The 12,409-nt window shown below is 59.8% G+C and overlaps 1 protein-coding gene across 1 annotated transcript in view; it reads right to left on the reverse strand.

Annotated features, from left to right (window-relative positions):
• Positions 1–12,083, reverse strand: part of RET (ret proto-oncogene) — a 62,467-nt gene extending 50,384 nt beyond the window's left edge. The window contains exon 1 of the mRNA XM_082424703.1: positions 11,827–12,083. Within this exon, the coding sequence (XP_082280829.1) occupies positions 11,827–11,893 (67 nt within the window). The 5' untranslated portion in view covers positions 11,894–12,083. The remainder of the gene's footprint in view (positions 1–11,826) is intronic.
• Between the last annotated feature and the right edge of the window lie 326 nt (positions 12,084–12,409).

Here is a 12,409-nt window from a genome sequence, read left to right on the forward strand (position 1 = left end):
CACAGGCAGCTCACCTCTTTTTTTTTTTTTTAATTAATTAATTAATTAATTATTGGCTACACTGGGTCTTTGTTGCTGCTCACGGGCTTTCTCTAGTTGCGGTGAGCGGGGGCTACTCTTTGTTGCGCTGCGCAGGCTTCTCATTGCAGTGGCCTCTCTTATTGCGGAGCATGGACTCCAGGCGTGCGGGCTTCAGTAGTTGTGGCTCGCAGGCTCTAGAGCACAGGCTCAGTAGCTGTGGCCTAGCGGGCTTAGTTGCTCCGCGGCATGTGGGATCCTCCCGGACCAGGGCTCGAACCCGTGTCCCCTGCAATGGCAGGTGGATGCTCAACCGCTGCGCCACCAGGGAAGCCCAGGCAGCTCACTTTGAGAGCCAGCTGCCTCTGTCCATGGGTCCCTGGCTCAGCTCAGCTGTACTCAGTCACAAGCCAATGCCTCCTGTAGAGGGAATCTGACAGCTTGTCCCAGTCCTGATGCTGCGAATTGAAGCCTTTGTCTACAAAATCATCGAGAAAACTCTGGCCTCTGCAGGCGTACCCAACAGATGGCCAGCTTAGTGCATACACCGGGCGCTCAATAAATGCCAGGGCTATCTTCTGCCCTGATGCCCAGCGACGACACCAGTCACCACTGGTGCAGCCTTGATTCCAGTCGTAAATTTCTTCTCCCTCAAAATGCTGCCAGCAGCCCTCAGTGGGCAGCGTGTGCCAGGGTGGCCACAAGTCTGAGTGGCCTTCCGGGTCTGGCCTGGGCACCCAGCAAGGGCCAGCCGCTTGGGCCCACACACAAGGAGGAGCAAGCAGCCATCCTGGCACACACTGGGTGCCCGGGGCTCTCCACGCTCCTGCGAGCTCTGCCTCGTACAGAGCCCCCGCTCCTGCCTGCCTGGCTGGTTCGCGGCTTCGCACACAGCACAGCTCTCCGGGCCCTTCCCACCATCATCCCTCCAGCCTGAGCCCTCTCTGTGTGGTCCGTGGTGGGGAGGGCAGGGGACCCCATGCAGGGGTGCAGTGTCTCCCCAGACGCCCGTCTTCCTGGGCCCTGGCTGGACAGGGTGGCCGGTGGCCTGTAAGAGCAGCTGGACAGAGGAGGAGAGACCTGAGGGCCAGCCCGTGCTTCAGAGGCACCACCAGCCCTGCACGCACAGGCACCCTCCTCCACACGTGCGAAAAGCTCTGCCTTGCACACCTTGCCTGAACTCTCGCTGTAGACCTCGCTCTCCCCATCCAACGCTGGGAAACGCAATTCACCTCTTGCCCTCAGAGTGGAACCGCAAGCAGGCCCGGGTCTCCTGACACCCCACCACGCCATGCGCGCCATGCACGCAACCCTCTGCTGAGTGGGGAAGGAGTCAGGGCGAGGCTGAAGTTCGGGGGAGTGAGCCGTGCAGCTGAGGTCTGCAGCCCGGCAGCCCGGGAGGCAGCAGCCCAGACTCATCCCCGGCACACAAGCCCCAGCCTTCCGCTCCCAGAGGCCTGGGGCCCAGGCTGCACCCAGCACGCACCCGGGGCCACCACCCACGCTTCCCCACCCGCCCAGGCCAGATGCAGAGGCCTCGCTCAGATGACGGACACTCCTGCCCAAATGTGATTTCCCAGCTGATGCCGAGTTAATCACCAGCCTCACTGGCAGTTCCTTCCGGCTTCTGTGCAAAGGAAACTGCCAATTAGGTTACAATTAATTTCTTACCCAGGGCAAGGCCTGGCTGGAAAAAGACTGGCCACCCAAGTGGCCTGCTGATGATTGTGTGCGGGTCACCAGGCTCTCTCGGCTCCAGGGCTCTTGTGCCCTGCAGCCCCAGTCAAGGGCGGGTGTGCCAGCCCTGGCTTAGGGGTGACGGGTCAGGACATCCCCGGCTTGGACCCTGGTGCCACTGCTTGGGCAACTGTCCCCCCTCACACCCAGCAGGGCACTGCGACTCAGACTTAAACCTGTCACCCCACCTATCTAGAGCTCCTCAAACAGAGGTGGTCCTGCCCATCTCTGCCCCTCCCCCAGCACCCTTCTCGCCCTTATTCAACATTAACCGGTGAGATTTCTACGTTCTTCCCGAGAGGCCCTGTTCTAAGTGCTTCACGCACGTTGTCCCACTTAATCAACACGACATCTGCCAGAGGTAACGACGACAGCCAGAGGTAACAATGACAACTTTGTTTCCTGTCTTACAGAAGGGGAAACCAAGGCAGAGAAAGGCTACCTTGCCCAAGGCCACACAGAGAGTGCGTCAGGACTTAAGCCGAGGGTCCCACCCAGGCCAGTGTACGTGGCCACCAGGCTCCTCTGCTCAGTGACGGCCGTGCACACGTGTGCGGAAAAGCCAGGGCACCATGACCTGGGACTCCGGGCCACCCACCCACCTGCTTGCTAACCAGGCGGAAAATGCAACCATAAATAACCATCCACAACCTCCTTCAGCCTCCTCGAAAAGGCAGGAGTCCCTAAAAGCCCCTCATGTAAATTTGCTCTTTCACGTCTCAGTGAAATAGGGCGAAGGCCCAGGAAGGCATGACCAGGTGGGAGTTTGCTCAGCCAGCGCCCGCCTGACAGGCACAGACACAGTCACGGCTGCTGTGTGCGCGGGCGCCCATGGATGCTGGGGGCCTGACGTGCCCTTGCCCGCTGGACACAGAAGAGAGCCTTGAGGGTCCTTCACTCTGCCCCTGTCAGGTCCTAGTACCACCTTGAGAAGTGAGTCTAGATACAAAGGAGAGATTTCAGTATGACTTGCGGAAGCAGAGAGACAAGGGCAGAGGCAGGCCAGAGCAGTGCTCCTTCACTGCCTTGCTGTATGGCCAGCTCGGCATTCAGCCTCTCTGGGTCTGTTCCCAGCTGTGAACTGGGACAGGAACCCCTCCCTGGAAGCACTGCTGGGACAGAGCACCTGCTGGTGGAAGCCAGAGCCAGTTCTCCTTCCTCCCTCCCTGACCCTCGAATCAGACCTGCCTGGGCCCACAAAGGCTTCCTGCTGAGCCCAGTCAAGGCCTTCCCACCCTGTGCTGGGCCCCAGCACTCATGCAGCTTCTGGGTGCAAGCTTCTGGGTGGCGGGCGGACTGCACTGCCTTGGTACGTTCTGCTGTCCCGGGAAAACGGCCTCAAGGGACTGGCAGCATGACATCACACAGTTGCAATTACGGTAATCAACTTACACCAGATTTGCCTGGTTATTTTTAGAGTCTGGACTGAGAGTTTAGCGAGACAGGGCAGCCCTGGGTTCCCCTGCTGCTGAGTCCCACCTTGTCAGGTGGGCTGGGTGGGTCACTGGTTCCCAGAACCCCTCCCTTCCTCCCATCCCCTGGGTCCTTCACAGGATGGTCTTTGGGCATTGGCACCTCACATACAAGATGTGACACCATTGCTTCTGGGACATTTGAGCTCAATGTGGCTTCAGGGTCTGGGTCTTCTGACAATGTCCTCAGGGTCCCAGTGGGGTCATGGTGGCTCAGCCCCCACAGAAGGACACTGGAGGAACCCATGTCCTCTTCGAAAGGGACCTCGGGCTCAGACACTGAAATGTCTCTGGACAAAAACTGCTCTGCAACACTTGGTGGAAATTTGATAGAGCAAACTCAACAACAAAAAGACACACCCACCCAATTAAAACATGGGCAAAGGACCTGAATAGACATTTCTCCAAAGAAGATACAAACGGCCAAGAAGCACACAAAAGATGCTCAACATCACCAATAATTAAGGAAATGCAAATCAAAACCACATGAGATACCACTTTGTACCCAGTAGGATGGATACAATTTAAAAATATAAATAGAAAGTAACAAGGATTGGTGAGGATGTGGTGAAATTGGAACCCTCACATACTGCTGGTGGGATCCTAAAATGTTTCAGTTGTTGTGGAAAACAGTTTGCCAGTTCCTCAAAAAATGGGACTTGGAATTACCATATGACTCAGCAATCCTACTCCAAAGTATACACCTAAGAGAACTGAAAACAGGGACTCAAACAGATATTTGCACATAAATGCTCACAGCAGCATTATTCACAAGAGCCAAAAGGTGTAAACCACCCAAACATCCACCAAGAGATGAATGAATAAATAAATGTGATATATGCGCGCAATGGGATATCGCTCAGCCTTAAAGGGCATGAAGTACTGATACATACTACAATGTGGATGCACCTTGACAACGTCAAACTAAGTAAAAGGAGTCTAACACAAAGGTCAATTTACACTAAATATCCAAAATGGACAAGTCCACAGAGACAGTCGCAGAGTGGCAGTCACCAGGGGCTGGGGTGGGGGGACTAGGCATCACTGCCTAATGGGTATGGGGTTTTCTTTTGGGGGCGATGAAAATGTTCTGGAACTACACAGGGGTGATGCCTATGCAGCACTGTGAATGTACTAAATGCCACCGAATTATTCACTTTAGGACAGTTAATTTTATGTTACGTGAATTGTAATTGTTCGACACCGCATCCTTCCCCCCTCCCCACCCCACTCCCAGCTGCTAGGCCCCACACAGGCTCCTGCTGTGCTGACCAGGAGAGGCCGACCTGGAAGAGCGGTACACAGGGGCACAAGTCCACAGGGGACCACCGGAGCGTGTGCAAGTGCCCCAGCGTGCACCCCACTCACCCACCATGCTCTCTCTCCTCTGGGCGCCAGCCTCCCTTGCAGAGAGAAGGACCCTGTGACAGACCAGCCCGTGGACATGGGCAAAGTGCCCCAGGCCCCTCCAGGCCTGGCTCCTCAGAGCTCTGTGCCCCTCCCCGCGCACACGGCCCGGTGTGGAGTGGCTGACAGGGGCAGGGTGGTGGGACACCACGAACAGGAGACAAACGGACTGTGTTGAGACACTGAGACTGGGGGTTTCTGTCACCCCCAAGTACACAGTCTCTCCTGCTCACAGATACAGGTGGGTGGGAGGCTGCAGAAGCAAAGATTCGAGAGGGTCCACAGTGGAGACTTTACAAGGCTCTGTGGAGTCACGTGTGTGGTCCTGCTGGATGAGTCTCCTACAGAGACCACCTGCAGGTGCCCGTCTGACAAGGCTCAACCCCTCCCAGTGGCAAAGCAAGTGCCCAGAGAGCTAAGTGCGTGTTAACCCTGCTTCCACAGGCGAGGAGACAGCGGGTGCTGCACCCACTTCATGGCTAAGTGGCGGCTGGAACGGAGCCCTGCTTCCCAACTCCACCCTTTCTCCTTCCCAGAAAGAAGAGAACAGACAGCAGTGGACGGCCCACAGGCAATGCTGGAAGGGCAGGATGGGGGAGCAGGCAAGGAGAAAGCCCACCCAGGAGCCACCTCCAGCTTCTGGGTCTTCCACCACCTCACTGTGTCTGTGTCTTTGGCTGTTTCAGAGGCAGGAAAGTTTGAGTAAGAAACTGAGTAAACTCCTTCCCTCCACTCGGACTCCCACCATCACTCTGTGTGCCCCCAGGCCACCCCCCCATTCACCCCGCTCTCAGGTCCTGGCACACAGAGTGCACATCTTCCCAAGCATTTTCCAGGCTGTTAGTTAAAGTTTAGGAACTTACATTGTTCCTTTTCCCCTTTTTGTAAGAGTGAGAACCCTCAGAATTTTCTGGCAACCCCACAGTCACATGGGAGGGGGGGGTGCTGCAACCAGTTTTGACGTCCATTGTCTTGCCAGGGGCCTTCTGATTGTTTTCGCAGCAGAATCCTTCCTCCAATCAGAGCGCAGGTCAGGGCCAGCGCTCAGGGCAGAGCTCGGACCTTTGCCTCCCTCTCCCGGCCACCCTGCCCCTCAGGCACTTCTCTGGAGCCCAGGGCCCTGCGGAACCCAGACAGCAGCAGCCCATGTCAGAAGAGCGAAGGCTTAAGACTGAGATAAGGTGCGACCGCCGGTACCCGAATCTGGGAGGGGGGCTGGGGCCCCCAGGACCTGGGTCTGCAGGGGCACGGGCATCTCCCCTGAGCAGGTCCCAGAACTGGTCCCTGCCTGCCAGAGCCCACCAGGCATTGCTGATGTCATGGAGAGCCTGCACCAGCTGGACCACCAGGTGGCACACACCTGTGCAGGTGCACAGGTGACCTTTCTGCAGAGGTGCCCTGGCTGCTACACTCTGTGGAGCCACTCACAAGGCGAAAGCAAACAGAGGTGTTTGCTCGGGGCCGGCCACCTGCTCTCCTTGAGGGCCCAGGCGGCGCCTGAACTGCCTCCCCCAAGGTCCCATTGGCGTCAATGCACCCACAACCATGCTTTCTTGGGGGTGTCAGCTCCAGTGGGGGAGGAGCTAAGGGAACAGTGGCACCTCGCTGCTGCTCTCACCGCCCCCCACCTCGCCCAGTGGACAGCTCAGTGGGCCACTGGCTTTACATCCTCCAGCCTCAGGGACAGAAGCGGGTCCCAGGGGCTCCCACAATTACATAGCTGTGAGGCCAGAGCTCGATGGAAGCCCAGGCGTCACCTGGCCCCAGAGCTCAGGGAAGGTGGACTGTGGGAGGACCAGGCGGGGGGAGGAGGGCAGGATGAGGGTCCCGTGCATAGGGGCTCCCAGGTGTCCTGGAGCTGCAGCCCGAAGAGGGCCTCATCCTCTAAGGTCCTCTGAGGTGTGATGGAGCCCTGTCTCAGGAGGTACAGCCTCCCCTGAACCCCTAAACACGCCGCCACTCTCTGCTGCTCTGAGGCAGGGAGAGGAGAGCAGTGTGGGTTCTGGAGGCCTGAGCCTTCTCACCCCTTCAAGCCCCCCAGGAGCGCCCTCCCCAGGCCACCCAGGTCACGGCCCTCAGAGGGACATCCTGGGCCTGGTCTCTCTGAGCCATACCAATGCCCCAGCCTTCCAGGGGCTAAGGACCCCCACCCAGAAAGCACGGAAGATGGGCCCTTGAAGACCCAGAGGAGGCAAATGGCGGGGGGAGGGCGAAAGATGACCCCCGCTGCCATCACACCCCTGTGGCCCAGGGCCAGGAGGGCCACTTCCCTGCCTGGCTGCCCACCTGGCTCCCACCCTACCCCTCAGCAGCCCTCCTGCCGTGTACCTCCGTCTGAAATCACACACACACATTTGAAGTAAGTGGCTGCTTAGGGCTTCCTTTACTGCCCATCTCTCCCTACAGGCAGACAGCTCTGAGGTCAAAGGGACCTTCCGTCGTCTCCCGGAGTGCATCCCTAGCCCCGGAGAAGCTCCCCAGGCAGCAGGTGGTCCCTCGGGGAGTGCTTGTGGGCCCATCACTATTACTGTTATTGTTACTGTTGAGTCACTCAGAAAAACAATTGCAGAAATGAGAAGGAAGAAGAAGAAACAAGGAGGAGGAGAGGACGCGGGGGTTTGAGCCTGAACACTGCGCCCACACAAGGAAGCGTCCTCTCCCACACCCACGGGAAGGGGGAGGGGTTCCACAGCCGAAATGCAGCCACTTCTGTAGGATGGAAGGCATCACTACTGTTTGCGGGGGCACTTCTCCAGCTCTGCCTTTTTCCCAGTTGGGCACTTTCTTCTCCCAGTCTGTCGTGGAGCCCCGGGTAGGAGGGCCCTTTCTTGGACAAGGAGACACAGTTGTACCCATGTGCCTTGAAGTCCAGCCCCTCCTCAGCACAGTAGCTCCTGTCAGGTTCTGGGTCCCCAGGCAGAGGGTGGGTGCAGGGGCCACACACCCAGCCTACACCACCAGCACAGAGGCCTCTCTTCCTGCCACGCCAGAGGACACACGCCCCTCCCCTGGGGCTGGCTATGACCAGACCCCAGCTGGTGGCAGCTCCCGGACCTGCAGGACTCCCAGACATCAGCTAAAGCAGCGGTCCCACCTGAGCATCAGCCAGACCCCGACGGGCTCCTGATTCAGGTGTTGAAGCACAGTGGCACACTTTCCTCGCAGACCCGGGCCAGGCTGTCCCTAGGGCCCCTGGAGCCCCGAGCAGGAGGGTCACCAGTGGGTGAGTGAGCTCAGGGCCACCTTCCTCTCCCGGGACCCCTCCTCAGCCCCACTCCTGGTCCCTACCACCACTGGCCCAGAGAAGGGGCTTGCTGAAAGCCAGAGGACCGGAGCAGGGAGACACAAAGTCCTCTCCATGGATTCAAGTTCACAGGCTGTGGGAGCCTCAGTTTCCTTACCTGTGAAATGGGAAAACAAGGCTACATCCCTCAGGGTTTTGGGAGGATACAGTGAGCTAGCAGACAGGCAGTGCTCAGCACAGAACCGGCAGGCCATGAGCCCCCTGGGGGTGGCTACTGCTGGCATCAGCCTTATCCAGTGAAGATCAGGGGATGGAGGAGTCCTCTCTCAGGTCACAGAGGCGGGACGGCCTCAGGGGAGGCAGCAGCTTCCTGGCCCTCCCTTCCCCTTGGCACCCCACGCTCCAGTTTAAGAGATACCATAATTTTAAATTAGTTTTCTCCTCTCCTGGCTGAAAGGCCATTAGCTCCCCATTAGGTGAATGCATCCCATTTTCTTCACACCACCAAGGAAACAGTGATTTACTTAGCCGTCCCTAAAGCAATTCTGCAGAATAAAGGCAATTTTGCAGTGGTCTCAATAAACTTCCTCATTTGCTTTCTGCTCACAGACCCCACCCTTAGGAGCCCACCAGCTGACCCAGCCCCTTGGTCCCTGAGTAGGTTGGACTCTGCTAGGGCCCAGAACAGCCAGTGTGGGACACAGGCAGCTCCCAGAGGCCAGAGGGGCTTAGTGGGCTGGGGCGGAGGAGAAAGAAGGCTGGGCCTAGGCAAGCCTGGTGAAGCAGGACACCATTCATCTCTGGCCAAAGAGGGAAGGGGCTGAAAGAGAGAGAAAGTCAGCAGAGCAGCCTTCCTGGCTGAGGGGCTGCTCTGGCACCTGCTGGTCCAGGCAAAAGTGGCAAACCCAGGTCCAACAGCAGAGGGGTGGGCCCAGCAGCCTGGAGAGGGGGCTGCTAAGTCATGGCCAGCTTTCCTTTCTTCAGTACCCGGGAGTGAAAGGCCCAGAGGGTGTGCACACAGAGAGGGCAGGTCTTTCCTTGTGGCTACAGGTGCTGAGCAAAATGGGACCCAAGAAGCTAGGCCATAAAGATGAGAGATGTGAGGCCTGGTGAGGAGCAGCAGGAGGTCAGGGAGATGGAGATGTGTGAGGGGTTAGCCTGAGACGTTCAGGAGGATCCCCAGAAGCTGGGGCTCAGTTTCTTCATCCATGCCACAGGGATGCCTGTACCTGCGCTGGAGCAGCAAAAGGCTAGAAACTCTTCTAAGAACAACTTTTAGATGGAAGTTCTTTAGCTCTGGTTCCAGGATACCCAGGGTTGATGGGCTGTGCTCCTGAATATGAGGTGGGAGGGGCAGGTGTCCCTGTGTACACATGTGGGGGTCCCAGAGTGTGTGAGTGGCAGAGAGAGGGGCTGGGTTCCCTGGGGGAGGGTGGAGTGTGAAGGGCCAAGCCACGCTGCGTGAGTGTGTGTGTGTCCACAGGCCTCATGATCACATATCCTTGAGAAAGGGCAGGAGTGTGTCTTAGTGATGACCAAGAGTGACTGTGAGTGTGTGAGCATGGATTCAAGGGTGTGTGCGTGTGTGTGTGCCCGTTCGTGCACTCACACGGATACCAGAGTGTGGGTGAGGAGTCCTGCCTTGCTCTGGGAGTCTGTGTCTGTGTTGGCTCCTTTTTCTGAAGGTGTGTGCATTCACACACAATGAGAGTGTGTACATGTGGAGGGGGGCACACCGTGAGGGTCTGTTTATGCCCCAGGACCTTGCTCTGAGCATCCCTAGGCCCTCGAGCCCACCCCTGCCAGCCCTGGGGCGGTGCTGTTCCTTCCCCGGCCACTGCCTCTTCATCTGGTTGCCTCCCTACCGCCCTCTCGTCAGTTCCCCAGCACAGAAGAGAGCTTCCTATCTCGGGGAGGTGTCTGGGCCAGCACAGGAAGGCTTTCCTCCTCTAGAGACCCGGCCCATCCCCCAGGCAACAGGCCTGGCCACAGGAGGGCTGCGTCCACGAGAGGGCGCCCCGGGGCCGAGCTGCTCCCAGCCTGGTGGAGTCTGGGTGGGAGCAGCGGCCCAGCTCACTGGTGGCGGTCTGGAGCAGCTCGCTGAGAGCCAGGCTCAACAGCTCCGGCACTGCTACTCCGGGTAGAGGGTGCCCGCAGGCCTCTCCACAGGCCCCGCTGTCTCCTCTTGGGTATCGCGGGGCCACCTCTCAACTCCCAGTGCCACCAATCGTGGTTTCTTGCTCATCCCATGGGGAGGGTGGGTGAGGCAGGGGACTTGCTTTCCCCGGATTGGAGGGCCTTTCTCTGACCACCCAACTCCGTGCGTCCAGGCTGTGGAGAAGCCACCTGCATTCCCACCAAGTGTCACAGGCCGCCCTCGCACCCCTACCCCCAACTCCAGCCCCCACAAGGCCTCAGTTGGGCCCCCTGGCTAAGCGTGGGACAGGCACAGGAAATCCTCCACAAGCTTCTGAGGCTGCCCGGCGTGCCCTGGCTTCCGGCTCACACCTGATCACCCGCCCACAACTACAAAGTTGCAACCCAGAGTTACAAGAGGTCTCCTGAACACCTTGTTTGTGTTTACTTCTGCCCTGCCTCCGGCCTCCTCCTGCCTGTTTTCCCCTCACAGCACCGGGACCTCCAGACTCCCAATGCTTTCCCCCATTCTTCCCCAGGTCAAAGAAAGGGTTTCTCCCCTGGCTTCCCTATGATGGGCTGGGGGCCCATTCTAGCTTCAGTATCTGCCTCTTGAGCTCAAGATCCAGTCACACAAATGAAGCCTTGGGCAGGCCTGTGAACCCAGAGTCTGTGCAGGACCCAGGGCCAGACGCAGGGGACCACCACCTCTTCTGTTCCCAAAGGCCACAGGGAGAGAAAGCTCTTTGTAAGCAGTGAGGGAGTGTGGCCGGAGCTCCTCTCTCAGGGAAACTTGGTGCATAGTGAGTACTGAAGAAGAGGAAGTCAAGGACAGTTCGAGGGAAACTAAAATTCGTGGTGTGTGGGCAGGGGGGCGGGCAAAGATTCGACAGCCTTGGGGTTCACTCATCCCGTCAGGGTTTTGGGGGTGGAGGCAATGGCCAGCCTTTGCAAGGCCACATCTAATCCTCCCAGCACCGATGTTGGCGGTACACAGCCCTACTCCACTCCAGGACGGTCAAAAGTGCTTGGTACAGGTCGGCCCAGAGCCGTCAAATGGTTCCAAAGGCCGCACCTTCATGTGTCCCCGCCTGGCATCAGCGCGGTACTCGGAAGCCGCGCGTGGGACTGGAGCCACGGCGGGCCCTCAGCCGGCTGCGCTGGGCCAGTCCGAGCGGGCCCTCGAGGGCAGCCTCCCTAGAAACCACAGCCTTTTGGGTTTTCTTAAGGACTAGAGCGGCAAAAACGCACAAGGGAAAAGCAACCATTTTTCAAAATAGCAGATGCCCTCCGCATCCCGCGGCTAGCCAGGGTATCAGAGCTGCAGGAAGAATGCACCGACGTGTAGAGCGACAAGGAAACCAGGACGGAGCAATCTTTTACAGAAACACAACTCCTCCCCGCCCAAGTCGCAGGCTTTCTAGGGCTACCTCACCCGTCCTCCCCCACCTGCACCGAAACGGCTACAAGCTCCGTTCGGTTCGCTCGAAGACGCTGCTGTGGCGCGAGGCGCCAGCAGGCTGGGGAGCGCGGCTGCGACAATGGCCCTGGGCACCGACCCCGGCCGCCCGGCCCGCGTGCCGCTCCGACCCGAGTCCGGCTCCAGCCCGAGACCCGCCCAGCGCGCGGGGCCCGAGGCGCCCTGCCCACCACACCACCCCGCTCGCAGCCGAGCCCGGGCGGCCGGCAACTGCGCAGCCCGCTGCCCGCCGCAAACAGAAAGGCGTTTCCGAACGCGTCCACTCAGCCGCTCGGCGCGCGGTGCCAACTTCGCCTCGGCCGCTGCGGGCACCGGTCCCCGGCAGGACTCACCTTCTCCGAGCAGCGGCAGCAGCAGCAGAAACCGCAGCCCCACGGTGCCGGCCGTCGCCTTCGCCATCGCCGGTGCACGCTGGGGCCGCAGCGAGAGGGATGGTGGCTTGGGCTGGGGGGTCTCGGCGGCGGGGTGCGGCGCTCAGCCGGGCTGCCCCATGCCCGGCCGGGACGCGGCGGACGCGACGAACACTGCGGGCGCAAAGCGTCGAGGCGCGGGCTCCAAGATACTCTCCGCAGCTGCGCGCCGGGCTCCGGTCGCGGGACTGAGGCGGGGCGGGGCGAGGCGGGGCGGGGCGGGGCGGGGCGGGGCGGTGAGGGGGCGGGGCGGGCGGGGCCCGGGTGCGGGCGGGGTGCGGGAGTAAGGGCGGGGCACTGGGTACCCGACCGGGCGAAGCCTGGTGTGGTCCCCGCGGGGCGCGGGTTAGGAGACCAGTGCCGGACGCGGGGTGCGGGCCGGGCGGGGCGCGAGTAGGGGCGAGGTGCGGGACCCGGGGTACTGGCCCGCCAGGCGCAGCCCCCATCCGCGCACCTCCGCACGCACAGCCACTCTTCCTCACTCTATGCGCCCGCTCTCGGTCTG

This window comes from Balaenoptera physalus (genome assembly GCF_965194825.1).
Source record: "Balaenoptera physalus genome assembly, chromosome: 14".
Classification (NCBI taxonomy): domain Eukaryota; kingdom Metazoa; phylum Chordata; class Mammalia; order Artiodactyla; family Balaenopteridae; genus Balaenoptera; species Balaenoptera physalus.